General features: G+C 38.3%; 2 protein-coding genes and 1 long non-coding RNA gene across 3 annotated transcripts; 2 read left to right on the top strand and 1 right to left on the bottom strand.

The window, feature by feature from the left end:
* Positions 1-8,296: 8,296 nt before the first annotated feature.
* Positions 8,297-9,985, bottom strand: LOC140008472 (uncharacterized). Its single transcript, XR_011815835.1, has 2 exons — positions 9,710-9,985; positions 8,297-9,591 (listed from the first exon to the last, which is right to left on the bottom strand). It is a non-coding gene; the product is annotated as an uncharacterized lncRNA (long non-coding RNA).
* LOC113693670 (pectinesterase/pectinesterase inhibitor PPE8B-like) lies at positions 8,376-11,419 on the top strand. The gene is made up of 3 exons (XM_027212264.2): positions 8,376-8,697; positions 9,187-9,771; positions 10,576-11,419. Exons 1-3 carry the CDS (start codon positions 8,376-8,378, stop codon positions 11,271-11,273), a joined length of 1,605 nt encoding a protein of 534 aa, XP_027068065.2. The 3' UTR covers positions 11,274-11,419.
* Positions 11,420-12,510: 1,091 nt separating this feature from the next.
* LOC113691443 (probable pectinesterase/pectinesterase inhibitor 32) lies at positions 12,511-14,878 on the top strand. The gene is made up of 3 exons (XM_072052906.1): positions 12,511-12,945; positions 13,276-13,824; positions 13,943-14,878. The coding sequence occupies exons 1-3, from the start codon at positions 12,627-12,629 to the stop codon at positions 14,632-14,634; spliced, it is 1,560 nt and encodes a 519-aa protein (XP_071909007.1). The 5' UTR covers positions 12,511-12,626; the 3' UTR covers positions 14,635-14,878.
* Positions 14,879-15,193: the final 315 nt, after the last annotated feature.

Genomic DNA, 15,193 nt, shown 5'->3' with positions numbered 1-15,193 from the left:
TTCAACGGGTCGGAAGGCAGCTTGGTTGGGGATGCTGCAAAATTGATACAATTGTTACATTTAAAAAAAATATATATATTATTAATTTATTGAAATGATATACAAGAATAAAATTTATATGTATAATAAAGAAATATAAATATACACAAAATTACGTGAAATGTATCACAGTGGTACAATTATATCAAATTCTTAATCGTATTAGTCTCAAATCCTACTTTAATTGATAAGGATATTAGTCAGATAGTCACGCAGTTTCTTGTTTTATTCTAAAACTTTCCTTGTCCCACTTCTAAAACTTGGAGCCTCCCTTTATACCCAAGATTTTTTTTTTTTTAAAAAAAAGGAGTTAACAAACAACTAGGTGAACTACACTATTGAAAGTCTAGGGCAAGTCCATTGATGATTGATCACAGTCAAATGTTGAATAATTTGTTTGGATAGGAGTTTATTTGGATGATTTATTTGAGATAATTACTGTAACACTTTTTCTGATGTGATGTATGTGAGATAAAAAAATAATTAAAAAAATAAAAAAATAATTAAAATTTATGAAACAAATTATTTTATTTCAAATCATCTCAATCCAAACACACATACATGCTAAAATCTTAAACATTCCATGTGCAATACTTGTCTCCTGACGCCAATAACAAATCATTGAGTAGAGATGATGGGCTATACCTTTTATGTTTCATTTGGCGATCAAGTGTTGCTATTAATAAATACGCCTTATAGTGTGTTAGGTAATACACATGTAATAAATACGCCTTCTCTTGTCCATTTTTGCCTACCTCTACTTTGTCGTTTTGTACCAAAGAAGCTGAGTGTCCAACTAATCAAAAGGATTATCTAACTTAGGCATAGAGAGGCGGGCGCCAATTTATTAGGGTTTACTACTACTAAATTGGGAAAATAACGAGAAGTAAGAGGCGTGAAAAATATCACTACTGAGTACAATATGCTGGTAATGCTTAAAACAAGGCAATGATTACTGTAAAAAGCTAGTAACTTTAGCAATCAACTTTGAAGTTACCTTCGATTTAGGTATGGGTAATAGGTGTTAAATTTTTATTGTGTACAAACACCTTTCTGCGCGCGTGCAGACACGGATTTAGTGCTCTAGTCTCTAAGGAAATAGAATTAACAAACAAAAAACTTTTAATAATATGGTGCCTAATGAATCAGTCACTAAGTACCATTTAAGCCACTCTCATACATAAAATAGAAATGTCATTCATTTTTTCATGCGATGCTTTTTATATAGGTAATTTTACTTGTACGATTTTTATTTATGTCAGTTCTAGATATCTAATTAAATCCTATTGTGGGAAGATGATGGATTTTGAAATTTTAAGAGTGTAGGATTCCATAACCTTTTTGCATACTATTTTCTTAGAAAATACATTTAGAATACTTGAGAAAATATTCTTTTTTTTGTTAAGTTCAAAAGAGATTTTTTTTTTTTTTTTGAGAGGGAGTAAGGATCAAAGGAAATAGGAATAGAATACTCTCAGCCAGTTTAGTCAAATTTGCAGGCCTTTTAGTGTCACAAGGACAATCTTATACACGGGCCTAAGTGATCAGACTCTCCTTAGCATAGATGGGCTATTCTCCCAAAAACTTTTTAAAACAGGTAAGGCTCTGCGGCCTACGATGGTGCAAGGACTTTGGACTTGTTTGGTAAGTAAGTTTTTTGTCAAGTTTATTCACTATAAGTATTTTAATAGTTTTAGCTACAGTAACCTTAGAAAATTTTTTAAACTATACATTTCAAGATATCTAAAAATTTACAAACTTAAAAAATTTGTTCTACAATTTTTACAGTAAGTTATAGTAAAATTTTAGATAAATATCCAAAAAATTCACTTGCCAAACAGGACTTTTAGTTGTTTGAGGTGAAATCCATTGCGTTTCATCACATCCTTGTTCTCTTCGGGTGCTGCCTGCATTGTGAAATACTTCAACAAGATACCCGAAGGCATTAGTCAAATAAATGATGATCGTGAGGTTCCTGATTCGACTCTGGCGGTTAAGCAAACGGGAGTGGAAAACACTCATCCAATCCGAGTCTAAATAAGTGGAATTTCTAGCATTAATTGAGAGAGACGATCTGGCTGGCTTCCAATGCCGGACATCTTTTGAAGGAGATGCATCAAAAGTCATTCAAGAAGTCACAGATTGGAGGATATGATCAGTTACTACTGCTCGTGAATCCAAATTGTAACAAAGTGGCGCACTATCTTTTGCTTAATTTACCTACCTACAATCAAATTGTATAGTTGCACAATGCTCCGAGCTCTCTCCGGCCTATCCTTACATGACTGATTTACTGAGTACTGCGTATCAAAAAGTTTCCAATCAAAAATTCTTTTTCCAGGTAGTTTTACTTGTATTTCGTCCTTTTCAAAAGGTACATCAATTGTCATTATGCGTTGCAATAGCATATGCATGTCTCTTCTTGGACTCGGGGCACGTGCAACCGTCCCGAGCAGTTTTGGTCATTATCAACTGCGCGTAACTTTCTTTATATATCGTGTAACTTTCTTTGCACATCGCGTAACTTTAGAGCAAATTTTTGTGGGGCCCACACATGGCGTGGAAATCGAGTTACAATTTGTAATCTCAGCCGCACAAATTTTTGAGACCAAATCATGGCCATTAACCGCTCAGAGACGGTTGCACCTGCAACCGTCCCTGCCCCATTTCCTCTCTTCTTGTAGCCCTATCTATACACACGCACACACTTAAAGGTTTTTAATAATTTGTTCTTATCAGAACGTGACCGAGTCAAACGAATCGTTTCAAGAAGCAGGAATGGATAATACAACTGGAACATAGAATCCATTAATTAATTGTATCATATTGGTCAACAACCAACTAATTTAGTTTCACGAGTTATGTTAAAATTGGAATGAAGATAATCCAAATTGAAATGAAGATGGGAAAAGCATGTTACGTTCCCTCAAGGGAAGTGTTTTTTGTGCAGCACTTGCCTCAAATAGGAGGAGAAAGTCTTCTAAATCTGAAAGACCTATGTGACGACATATTTCCACCGAAATGCGTCTTTGTATCTGGTTATTGGTCATATAATTCAGAAGACTTTAGCTTCCATCACTCAATCTCCAAACAATTTTTGCCAAAATAACAAACTACATACATGGCAACATCCATTCCCGAACTGGGGGACCTGCTCCGCATGAATTTCCTGTTGCTCCACTTTATAAAGCCTAAGCCCTTTTTTAGAAAAAGCTTACTCGGTCAAGCAATTTCACAAAATTTAATGTTTTACTTAAAACGTAAAGACAACTGAAATCTTGGGCAATTAGGATTGTTTTGGTGAAGCTGGGGCCTTTAATTTGGTGGGGGACAGTACATGTGAATGAATGAATGAATATATACGCTACGATTCTTCTAGCTTTGCATGCATGCTGATTGGCAATTGATTGCTAGCTGCGAAAGAAAGAAAATGGATTCGCTAGTTATAAGAAAAGGAAGAAAAGAAGGGGCAACCAGATTAGGACCTTAAACGCGTCGCCTTATCATCCCAAACAATCGAGGCATTGGAACCAAAGCTGGTAAACGCGTTTTTGATGGGACCTCTTCTGTAAAGCTATCCCCTTTTAAGCTTTCAATAATTATTAAAACTTTAGCAATTTGAAAGGGACGCTTAAGCTGTCTATCTACGTAGCTAGGTTTGCTATATATATATGTATATGCAATTATATAGTGGTTACCATATTCCTTTCCTAATTATTGGATCACAATAGCTAGAGTTCAATTAGTACTATATACAATGCGCTACATGCTGAAACGCATTGAGGAACTTCGAAGTGTTTATGTAGCCTGTACATAGTGCTCTAAGTCCAAACATAATAAAACAATAGTTATTTGACAATTCCTACACTTTAGGAGATCCATATCCATTCTATAGTTGCGCATAGTTTTCAGTTGGAAGATATCCGATCCTTATCAGTTTTCTCCATTCAATTGCAATGTAAAATTGCGGTGTGATTGCATGTGTTTACGCTTAAATAAGTATTTGATGTAACATTTCATGTTGCTTTAACCCTTAACTAAGTTGCCTACTTAATTATCAGGCTATGGGGGTCATAAAATAGTGCTCAAAAAGAATGTTTTATCACCGGTAACTAAGCAAGGACTTCAACTAGGGCTCTACATGCGAGCGGCTCGAATACGAGCTCGACTCGAGTTCGGTCAATCAAGTCAAGCTCGAGTTTTAAAACATTAAGTTCGTTGGCTTACTAGTGGCTCGCGAGGTCGATTATATATATATTTTTTATTTTAATAATAAAATTACATATATATTCATAATATTTTATTATTTGTTAAAAAAATTATTATTTTATTCATTTTTAAAATAAAATAATAATTATTTTTTTATTTTTTAAGCTCGAGTTCAAGTTTCATAAAATTAGTTGGAAGCTCGGCTCGACTTGTTTGCATCCCTAACTTCAACTATGGTACATTCATGCTTTTGACAGTGTGTTTGAAAACCTGATTGGATCGTTGGTTCGATCATCAGTCATAACATCAGTTCAATTCTCTATTAAATATGGAATGTTAGAATAAATTAGTCTCGAGCTGATCAAGAATCAGCAAAATAGGCCAAAATTGGTGAAAACCAATACATCGAACCGGTTTTCATTCATTGTTTTCTTTTAAAGTTCAGCATTATCCTAATTTTTTAAAACTTAGAATAAATTAGAAAAGTTGACCCAGACGGTTGAATTGGAGATCCACCAACCAAAAGTTCATCCGGTTTGGATTTAAAACATTGGCTTTCCAATGTTTATAAAATGGGAAATTTCAATTTGACTCTGTTTGCTCCAAACCAATTTATATATGAGATACATTAATCTTCACCTTTTATCATAGCCTCTCTCCGTACCATAACAATTCCATCTATCAAAGATCTAAGGATAAAACTATTACTATTAGTAATAGCATTAGCTAATGCTATTTCAACAAACAAAGAAACCAAAATTTCCTACCCGTCTCTGTCATTGCTTTTCCAAAGGCATTGCCTATTACGTACTCCAAGGAGGAAGAAGTCAATCTTTGTCGTTGGCTAAAAAATTCCTATCAATTAGGAAAAATACAGCAAGTTATAATTTTATGGGGCCAAGATTCTATCACTACATTCAGTCATTTTGCCTCTCAAATGTCTGATCTCTTTGACACATTCTTGCGTATTTTATGTTTATCATTTTTGCAATTGTAGAATTATCTTTAAGAATTACTAAATACTCTAAAAAGAACAAGAATATTGGAAGAAATTTAACGTTTTATGTAGACTGCACATAATGCTATTACTTCAAAACATTAAAAAAAATGACCTTCTACTTGTAATTCCTTCTATCTTATCACCTAATTCAACCCTCTTTCGTTATTTAACCATTCACACTCTTCAGAAAATCCATATTCATTTTATAATTCTATAAGTTGAAAGAAATCCAATCCTTCAATTGGTGCTTAAAAGTGCAATGTTGATCGCATGTGATCACACTTAAGCCCCATCTAAGGTTGCGGTAACTTATAAAGAACCACTCCTGACACAAGTGTTTTTAAATTACCAAAAATGAAACTCTTTAAATTACAACAAATTAATTAGCAAACACTTTAGAAGCACTTTTAGTGCTCAAAACCACTTCTCTTGTTGCTTTCGCGCTCCAGTTAGTTACCTGCTGAATTACCAAGCTATGGGCTCAAAAGAACATCACATAGATTCTCTAAAATAGTACCCAGAAAATGTTTTATCGCCAGTAAGCAATAAGGACCTCAATTTGGTACCTTCATGCTTTCCAGTGTTTATAAAGTGGGAAAATTCCATTTGATAACGTCTTTTCCAAATTAATTCGGGATTGACATACACTAACCTTCACCCGTTTACCTTAGTTAAGTTCTCTCCTGTACCCTAGGATTCCACTAAGTTCTCTCCTGTACCCTAGGATTCCACCTAAGTTCTCGCAATACCACTAGCTAATTCTCTTGACTCAAACAGAACAAATAAATGGGGACATATGTTAATGTTAAAAATGGTTCTATAATTCAGGATCACGGATTCTTTGAAGGAACCTGATTTGTTTTTCGGCGAGTAAAATTGATTCTATCTAAGTTGCATATTCAGGACATTGTGCTTACAGAAATCATATGGAAATACCTGATTGTTGAGTTGTACATTCAATCACTAGTTACAGGGACTGGTAACCAGGAACTAGAACCCTAGTCCAGCAGATCAAGGTTTAAATCCTGACTGATAGGTTTGGATAAGAAAAAATAGGTTTGGATAAGAAAAAATAGGAGAGTGATGATAGATACAAATAATTTATGTTTCCGCAATAACATCGTATTTTATTTGAAAATGCAAAATCAAAATTATCCACTCCTTTTATCCAGAGTATTGGAAACCCTTCTACAGAAATGTTTAGAAGATTTAGCTACATTGGTGCTTTGTTCTTTATTGATAATTTTAACAAAGAAAGAAACCAAAGAAAGAAAGAAACCAAAATTCTCCCTCTGTCATTTCATTTCCGCATATGTGTTGAATATCAACTACTGGTGCATGAAAAGCTCATTAAAGGTGCAGGGTGGAAGAAGTCAATATTGTCGATCATTATGAAATGGTTGGCGATATTTTTTGGCACGGATCGTGTCTTTTGCTAACGGCGCTAGTAGCTTCTTTCCGCGTCAGCCTTGTATGCAAGTAAAAAAGATCGTCTACCTAAAAGAGAAGAAATATCACTTTCATCAACAGTAAAAATTCAAAGAAAATCCAAGTACTATACCAAGCTCATAAATAATAGAAATCTACAAGTACCCGAGCACGTTGACTGTTGTCCTGCTTTCGAAACAGGAAAGTTAGGAAACACATAAACGTGTTGTCAGGAGCTAAAACCCAAATTGGTTTCTCAATAACTCGGTGATGGAAGACGTCCTACCGGAAACCGAGATTTTGCATTTGGGTGAGATTAATATCATGATGACATTATTGTAGTGAGTGATGCATATAACAAGTACAGAACGAATCTCATGTGGTGTGTCTTTGTCTGTTCATGGGAATTGGTGGAAATTTAGCTGCTTCGAGTGGAAGAACATGATGATTACAGTAAATGAAAAAAGAGAAGGGACAAAGAATAATTTCCAGCCCATGTGGCCCTTTATTATGGTCAACTAGAAATTGGATTCGAAACGTGTAATAAGGTGTTTTACGGTCATCACGTCCTGTCTCTCTCTCACTGGAGATGATTGCTCCTACAGCAAATTATTTTGTAGCAAAATTATTATTAATCTCATATGGTACATTTTATCTCAAAAAGAGAGAGAGCTACTGTATTAAATCTTTACAAAAATTTCCATCCAAAGGGGACGTAATTGGAGCGGCACAATGAACTTTTAAGCTACTAAGAGTAAGAACTGTCATGGGTTCTTCGCATTTCAGCAAATTCTTGATTGGCATGACGAATCATTGATTCATCTTTCAAGTTGGCAGCTAGCACAGAAAATGAACTGAACATGCTCTACACAATCCTATTCATTCGTGAACTGAAATAAACTTTCGGAATTCCCTTTTCTTCTTTTTGGGCCAAAAAGAAAAGGTGCACAGAAATCATTGTTGGAGATGCCGGGACACCATAGACAAGGAGAAAAAGAAAGAAAAGTAAGAAAAGAATACTGAAGAGCAAATGACTGACAGGAAGAATTCATCTCGGCTGGCACGCATTACAAAGGTGCCTTCCCCGCGTTTTCCCTTGCTACAAATAGAACCAGGAAATCCCATAGGACCCAAAACCATGATCTCTAAATCCCACGAACCCTTCTTACGTACGACTAGTGAACCCTCATGACCGCCGACACCACAGCCCTCACCCCCACCGGTCCACCACCACCCCCACCGTCACTCCTAGTATGATGACCAAGTCACCTTTACATTTGTATGTAGCTCGCTTCTACACTAACTACTCAACACTCGAAACTAGTACCCCTTCATAAATGTTCTCACCTGACTCCTAACTCTCACTATAACAGCCCTTTGCATGATCCACAATTGTCCTCATCCTCCTTAACCCCTCCTATTTAATACCCCTCCCAATCACACTTTTTTGGGAGCATTGCCTCATTCATTCCTCCAAATCTTCCTTCCGGCACTCCTCCCAACTGTTTGTCATCCTTATAGTTAGAGGTCCCCCATTCCCAAACCCACCCCACCCCACCCCCCCCCAAACAAAAAAAAAAAAAAAAAAAGAAGAAAGGGAGGGCCTCGTTACCATATTAATTTGCATGACACCGTACATAGTGTAATTTCATTGCATTATAAACCATAACAAGCACTTCTTATTATTGCAAGAAGGGAAATGCAAATGGCTTCTTTTTCGCGTTGCCAGATTTTGTTCACTTTTTTGGTGATTTTGGGATTGTGGTCTCCTCATTTAGTAAGCTGTGTGAATTACAATCCTTTGATTCAGTCGGAGTGCTTGATGGTGCCAACTTCAGAGTTTGTGGGCTCATTGAAGTCTACCATAGGCATTGTCCGGCAGGTGACCTCCATTGTCTCCAGATTCACTAGTTTCTTGGGAGATTTCAGGTTGTCTAATGCCATTTCAGACTGCCTTGATTTGCTTGATCTTTCGGCTGATGAGTTAGACTGGACTCTCTCCGCTGGTCAGAAACCTTCAGGTACGTAGTCTATCTATTCTCTCTGTTTTCCTTTCCCGCTTTTCTAAACACATGAAATTTCTTGCTTTAGAAATGTGACTATTGAAAGCATACAGCCGCACAGTGCCAAACTTTGCTTTTGGCTGTGGCCAACCAGGACATATTACTAGAAATCTCCGCTTCGGCTAGTTGGTCCTAGCCATTATTTACCAAAAAGTGTTACAAGTACTCCTAGCCATAAATATCTGCAGTGACAACCATTAATTGAGTATGCCATTTTTACGTTTGGATCGTATTTTTTTGGATTTTTTTTAGAAAAATTACTGTAACGATGTAGCAATTTGATATATGCGAGGTAGAAATGGTTATAGGAACTCTTCATCGTAAAAAATGATTTAAATAAAAAACACTAATATAACTCTGCTACTTCAATGATTACCTATATTTAGTAGTTCTGGTATATCTTTTTTCCAATTGAAGAAAAACTTAGTTTTTTTAATATTATCACAGGCAAGAATAATACAAATACAGTTAGGTTGAGTTCTGATTTGAGGACATGGTTGAGCGCTGCGCTAGTGAACCAAGACACATGCATGGAAGGTTTCGAGGGCACCAACGGCATTGTCAAAAGCTTGGTGGCGGGGAGCCTCAACCAAATAACCTCATTAGTCACCGACGTTCTCGGCATGGTGCATCCAATACCTGATTCCAAGTCCAATGGCGGCAGTGGCGGTGGCGGTGGTGGACGTACAGGCGGCCGAAAGCTGACCAGCCGCAAAGAATTTGAATTTCCGTCTTGGCTTAAATCCAAGGACAGAAAACTCCTTCAGGCTAATGGGGTCCAAGCCGATGTAGTAGTGGCTCAAGATGGCACAGGGAAATTCACTAGCGTCAATGATGCGATCAGCGCAGCCCCTGAACAAAGTGCAAAAAGGTTCGTGATATACATCAAAAAGGGTGTCTACAAAGAGTATATTGAGATCAGCAAGAAGAAACCGAATATAATGCTGATCGGAGATGGCATGGATGTTACCGTTATATCCGGCAATCGAAGCTTTATCGATGGATGGACCACGTATAGGTCTGCCACCTTTGGTAAGATCTCTAGTAGTACTACCCAGTTTTCTTTCATGTACTTTCAATAACCCAATCATGCATTATATATGGTGCTCCAAATTACGTTTAGTGGCAGTGAACGGACAAACTCACCGATGACCACTTTTTAAGCATATCATGAGATTTTGTGTCTATATATACTAGTAGTATCAAAATAGTACTCCAGGTCAAAAAAAGGGGGAATTTTTCTTTAATTGTCACTGAAATATTTGGGAGGGTCCCGTTACTTTTTAAGACTGCGGGCTAACATGTGCATGACTGAATAGAGGTGAGACTTGAATATTATGACTCATATGTCACTTCTTAAGTTGTAGTAGCTTTTAGTAGTGGAGATTTCATTAAGTAAGAAAGGGGAATTCCTTCAAAGCTAAGTATAAGGCTTCTATTTGTTCCTTCCTTTTGTGGTGAAGATTGCAAAGGAAATACAAGTCTTGATTGCTTCTTACGTTGTAGTAGCATGTTACCATGTAGCTGGTGAGGGAATTAACTAACTATGTCAACGTGTGAATGCACCAAAAATTTAATCGTCCCATGGTCCATAGTGTAGGGCCATACTTTTATCTTCATGACTTGACAATTTACAGAACCAAAAAGAACATCCCACCTGACCCATACCTTCTTGCCTGCTTCTGCATTGGCATTTTTTTTTATGTTTCGTAAATTATCCAGAAGAAGCTGGGAGGGACTCGAGGGAATTAATTGATTTATTGCTACGATAAGGGCGTCATTAGCCTATCAAATGAAACGCTAAATTTTGCTGGCTTGGCCAATTGGCATGTGCAGGCGTCAAGGGACAAGGGTTCATAGCACGGGACATGACATTCGAGAACACTGCAGGACCCCAAAAGCACCAAGCAGTCGCATTCCGATCAGATTCTGATTTATCAGTCGTCTATAGATGTGCCATAAGGGGTTTTCAGGACACCCTTTACGCCCACTCGATGCGCCAATTCTACGGAGAATGTGTAGTGACGGGCACAGTCGATTTCATATTTGGTGATGGCAGCGTCGTCTTCCAAAGGTGCACGCTCAATGCCCGGAAAGGCCTACCAAATCAGAAAAACACCATAACAGCACAAGGCCGCAAGGTAATTACTGAGCCATCAGGCTTTTCCATCCAATTCTCAAACATATCCGCGGAGCCTGATGTTCTGGCTTCCCTGAACTCGACCGAGACCTTTCTTGGAAGGCCATGGAAATTGTATTCAAGAACGGTGATAATGCAGTCATTTATTAGCAACGCAATTAAGCCTCAAGGATGGCTGGAGTGGAATGGGAATTTTGCACTTGATACTTTATATTACGGGGAGTATATGAACACTGGACCGGGGGCTGGATTGGGGAGTAGAGTCAAGTGGCCAGGTTTCCACGCAATTAATGACTCGGCTGTGGCAAACAACTTCACCGTGGCTCAATTCATTGTGGGAAACTCATGGCTGCCCATGACTGGAGTGAAGTACACGGCTGGCCTGGCTGTTTAAATTGAAAAATTTTCCACACACGTATCTGTAAAGGTTTTTGGCTTCTCGAATTAATTGAACATTTTTTTGACTTATAATTAATGGCAAAAAATATATATATAAAAGGCAAGTTGCTGGCTGTGATGCTGATATGCATTTCATTTAAAGGGGACAGGTACTAATTAAGCCCAGTTGAGTCCAGCATGTTTGAAAGCTTCTGGCTCCTCCGTAGCATCCTATCGATTAAGCAACATGCCAATTTAACAACCTTGTGCACTTATCCGACATTTCCCCCCCTCTTTTCTGTCTTTTGTTGTTTGGTTGAGTTTAATTTGCTTTAGACTTTGAGCACTTGTTCCTTTTTTTTTTTGTGGGGTTGGGGGGGGGGGGTGGGTTTCTTCTCTCTTTTTTCTTTTCTCTCGTTAGACCTTGAATTTTAGTGCTACCACTACTACATTTTTTGGCTTTCCGGGTCGTAGTGTCTTGGCTTAAAAACCATGGAACAAAAAATAGATGCTTATCTTGTGAATTGCTTGCTCAAACGTGCAGCATTAAATCGGGAAACAGAGCACAAAGATTTGTTGTTGGGTTGTTGCTACTTGCTGGACATTTATGTATTGAAACATAATTTATTGAAAGTAGAATGTCTATTAAAAAGAAATGCTACTTGAAGATGCGTCGGGGCAGTGATAATAGCCAGTGGATCATTGAACTTGAATGAGTCACTTTGGACGACGTATTGGTGGGTGCTCAGTTGTTGAGTCTGTGCGGTTGGCGTTCTGCGAGAGCTCTGAATTGAGATTAGCATTTGGCAAAGTGAGAGCTCTGAACCTTCAAATTTTGGCGTTCTGCGAAGATCAATGCTAACGCCAAAATTGATTGTAGTTGAAAGATTGTTGTCGAGTAACTCTTATATTTCTTTAAAAAAGCGCAGAACGGCACCAACTCTTACCGCCAAAAAAAGCAAAAATTCTTTTCATCAATTAATAGAATACCAGACTTGTGCAGAAGTGTGTTACAGGAAATAGAGAGGAGTCTCTGGTTCCCACTCCCTCAAATGACAACCTAGACTAATGATTACGAAAATAAGCTACAGACAATATTGTTTGATCAGCAGGCCTTGGATTCTAAAAACTTGCACATTTATGGATTGATAAATATTCAACAATACGCATAATGCAAGTATTTTCAAGCTTCTGTCCAAACACGTACGCCTACGTCTTGCTTAAACTTTGTAATCGCAACTCCACACGTTTTTTTATCACAAACTAATGCAACGGGCTGATGACACCCAAACTTTGTTTCTTTGCACTATAAGCAGAGCCATCACGCTCGATTTCTTCTCGTTCTCAGGGTCAGGGGAAAGAACTAAGAATGACAGTAATGGCTTCTTGTGTTGAATTTTTCTTCTGGCTTTTGATGATACTTTTGTGTCCATGGTCTCACTTGTTAAGCTGTGGCAGCTCGGATTTGTTTCAGCCCGACTACTTGATGGTGCCAGTTTCGGAGTTTTCAAGCTCGCTCGAGACTGCAATCAACGCAATCCAGAATGTTACCTCCACTGTTTCCCAGTTCAGCCATGTCTCCAACGATTTCCATTTGTCTAATGCCATTTCTGATTGCCTTGAACTGCTTGATTTATCGGCTGAATTGTTAGATTGGACGCTCTCAGCTTCTCTGAAACCTGATGACGGTAAACCTCTTATTAATATTCAATGTGCCAAACACTTTCTGATTAAAATAACAACGATTCTTTACGTTGCACAACTTAATTGATCCGTTAGTCATTGTAAATTGTATGCCAAATCCATCTATTTACTACTATCAAGACACGCATGTATGAACTAGTTATGGCAAGGCCACTAGAAAATCTCTGGTGAAGTCTATTATGGCTAGTTATTCATCGCCAATTTGCCCAAAAAAGAAAAAAAAAGGTTACATATAGCCATAACCAACAAATCATGTTTGTCTTTTTTTTTTCCAGTCTAATTCTACAAATCTGAAATGTTTAAAATTATGGCAGGTACTCGTTACGGTACAGGTGATTTAGGTTTTGATTTCAGGACGTGGTTGAACGGTGTGCTGGTGAATCAAGACACCTGCTTAGAAGGTTTTGATGGCACCAGCGGGACGATCAAAAGCCTGGTGGAAGAGAGACTCAGCCAAGTGACCTCCTTAGTCACTGGCATTCGTGACACCGTACATTTACCACCTGATTCCATGCGTGGCGGCAGAAACCCCACCAACCATGAACAAACTTTTCCCTCTTGGCTTAAACACGAAGAAAAGAAACTCTTGCTCCAACCCCTTGACAAGGGTTCAGCTGATGTGGTCGTGGCAGCCGATGGCACTGGGAATTTCACTAAAATTAGTGATGCAATTAACCTCGTCCCTAAACGTTCTTCCAGGCGGTTTGTAATATACATTAAGCGAGGCGTATATCAAGAGTACGTGGAAATCGACAAGAAGAAATGGAATGTGGCGTTGATTGGAGATGGCATAGATGCTACAGTAATAACTGGCAATCGAAACGCAGCCGATGGCTTTAAATCTTACAAGTCTGGCACCTTCCGTAAGAATCCTTTCATTCCGAGAAAACAAAAGTGCTAAAGTAATTGTTGGACTTCACTCAAAATTACTGACACAAATTTGCTGATTGTTTTGATACTCCCTCATGTCACATGTGGTAGGTGTAAAAGGCCGAGGATTCATCGCTCGAGATATTACGTTCCAAAACACCGCAGGACCTCAAAAGGCCCAAGCAATCGCATTTCTATCCGATTCTGACTTATCAGCCATTTACAGATGTGCATTCAGGGGATATCAAGACACCCTTTATGCCCACAACCTGCGCCAATTCTACAAAAGTTGCCTGATCACTGGCACCGTGGATTTCATCTTCGGTCGTTCCACCGCTGTCTTCCAAAGCTGCCAAATCCGTGCCCGAAAAGGCCTCCCACAGCAAAAGAACGCCATCACAGCTCAAGGCCGGAAGGAGCCTGGTGATGGTTCAGGCTTCTCCATCCAATTCTCGCACATATCGGCCGAGCCAGATGTTACAGCGGCCAATATAGAGACATATCTCGGAAGGCCCTGGAAATTGTACTCCAGAACGGTTATCCTGCAATCGTACATTAGCAGTGCAATTCATCCCAAGGGATGGCTACCGTGGAACGGGAGTTTTGCACTTGGTACTCTATATTATGGGGAGTATATGAACTTTGGACCAGGAGCTCGCTTGGATAATAGAGTCAATTGGCCTGGATTCCATGAGATTCAAGACCCATCCGTGGCTAACAAATTTACCGTGGCTAAATTTATTTTGGGAGATTCATGGTTGCCTTCCACTGGCATACAGTACACAGACGGATTGCAGGCGTGAGCAAGAAAAATTTACATAGCCATATATGTAAAAGCTTCTGAACAAATTGACTTTTGCAGGAGCTGTAACTTATAAAATTAGAATTGGAACGAGCTTGGGCATAAAGGTCCATCGAGCTTGAACGGAGCTATGATCAAGTTTGATAAAATTAATACTGGAATGTTTATACATTGAAAATTTCTTTGAGGCATTTTACTTGTATAGTTTAGTTTCATGCTTGTTATTTTACGTGAATAATTATCAACATCACTCTTGAAAATGTCAAACGATTTCATTTAAAGTTTAGGCTGGCTTGGCTGAGCCTGTAGCTCACGTATGATTTTTAGAATCGCTGATGCATTCTTCATGGATTTTATTTGCTCGCGTTCTATTTCTCTCGTCACCGTTGTGGTTATTGGGCATTGGTCATTGGTCGGAGAAACATAGCATAAACCTTTGGTGTCTGAAGAAACCAACCCCTTCATAAGTACTCTTAAGTATTACAGAGGAAATAAGAGTCAGTTTAATCGCCTCATTTTATTGGTTCTTAACTTCAACATCTTTCCAATCCCCCATCGAG

This window comes from Coffea arabica, chromosome 6c, assembly GCF_036785885.1.
Source record: "Coffea arabica cultivar ET-39 chromosome 6c, Coffea Arabica ET-39 HiFi, whole genome shotgun sequence".
Taxonomy (NCBI): Eukaryota; Viridiplantae; Streptophyta; class Magnoliopsida; order Gentianales; family Rubiaceae; genus Coffea; species Coffea arabica.
Note: the sequence above shows the minus strand (reverse complement) of the source record. Positions and strands in the feature narration are given on the sequence as shown.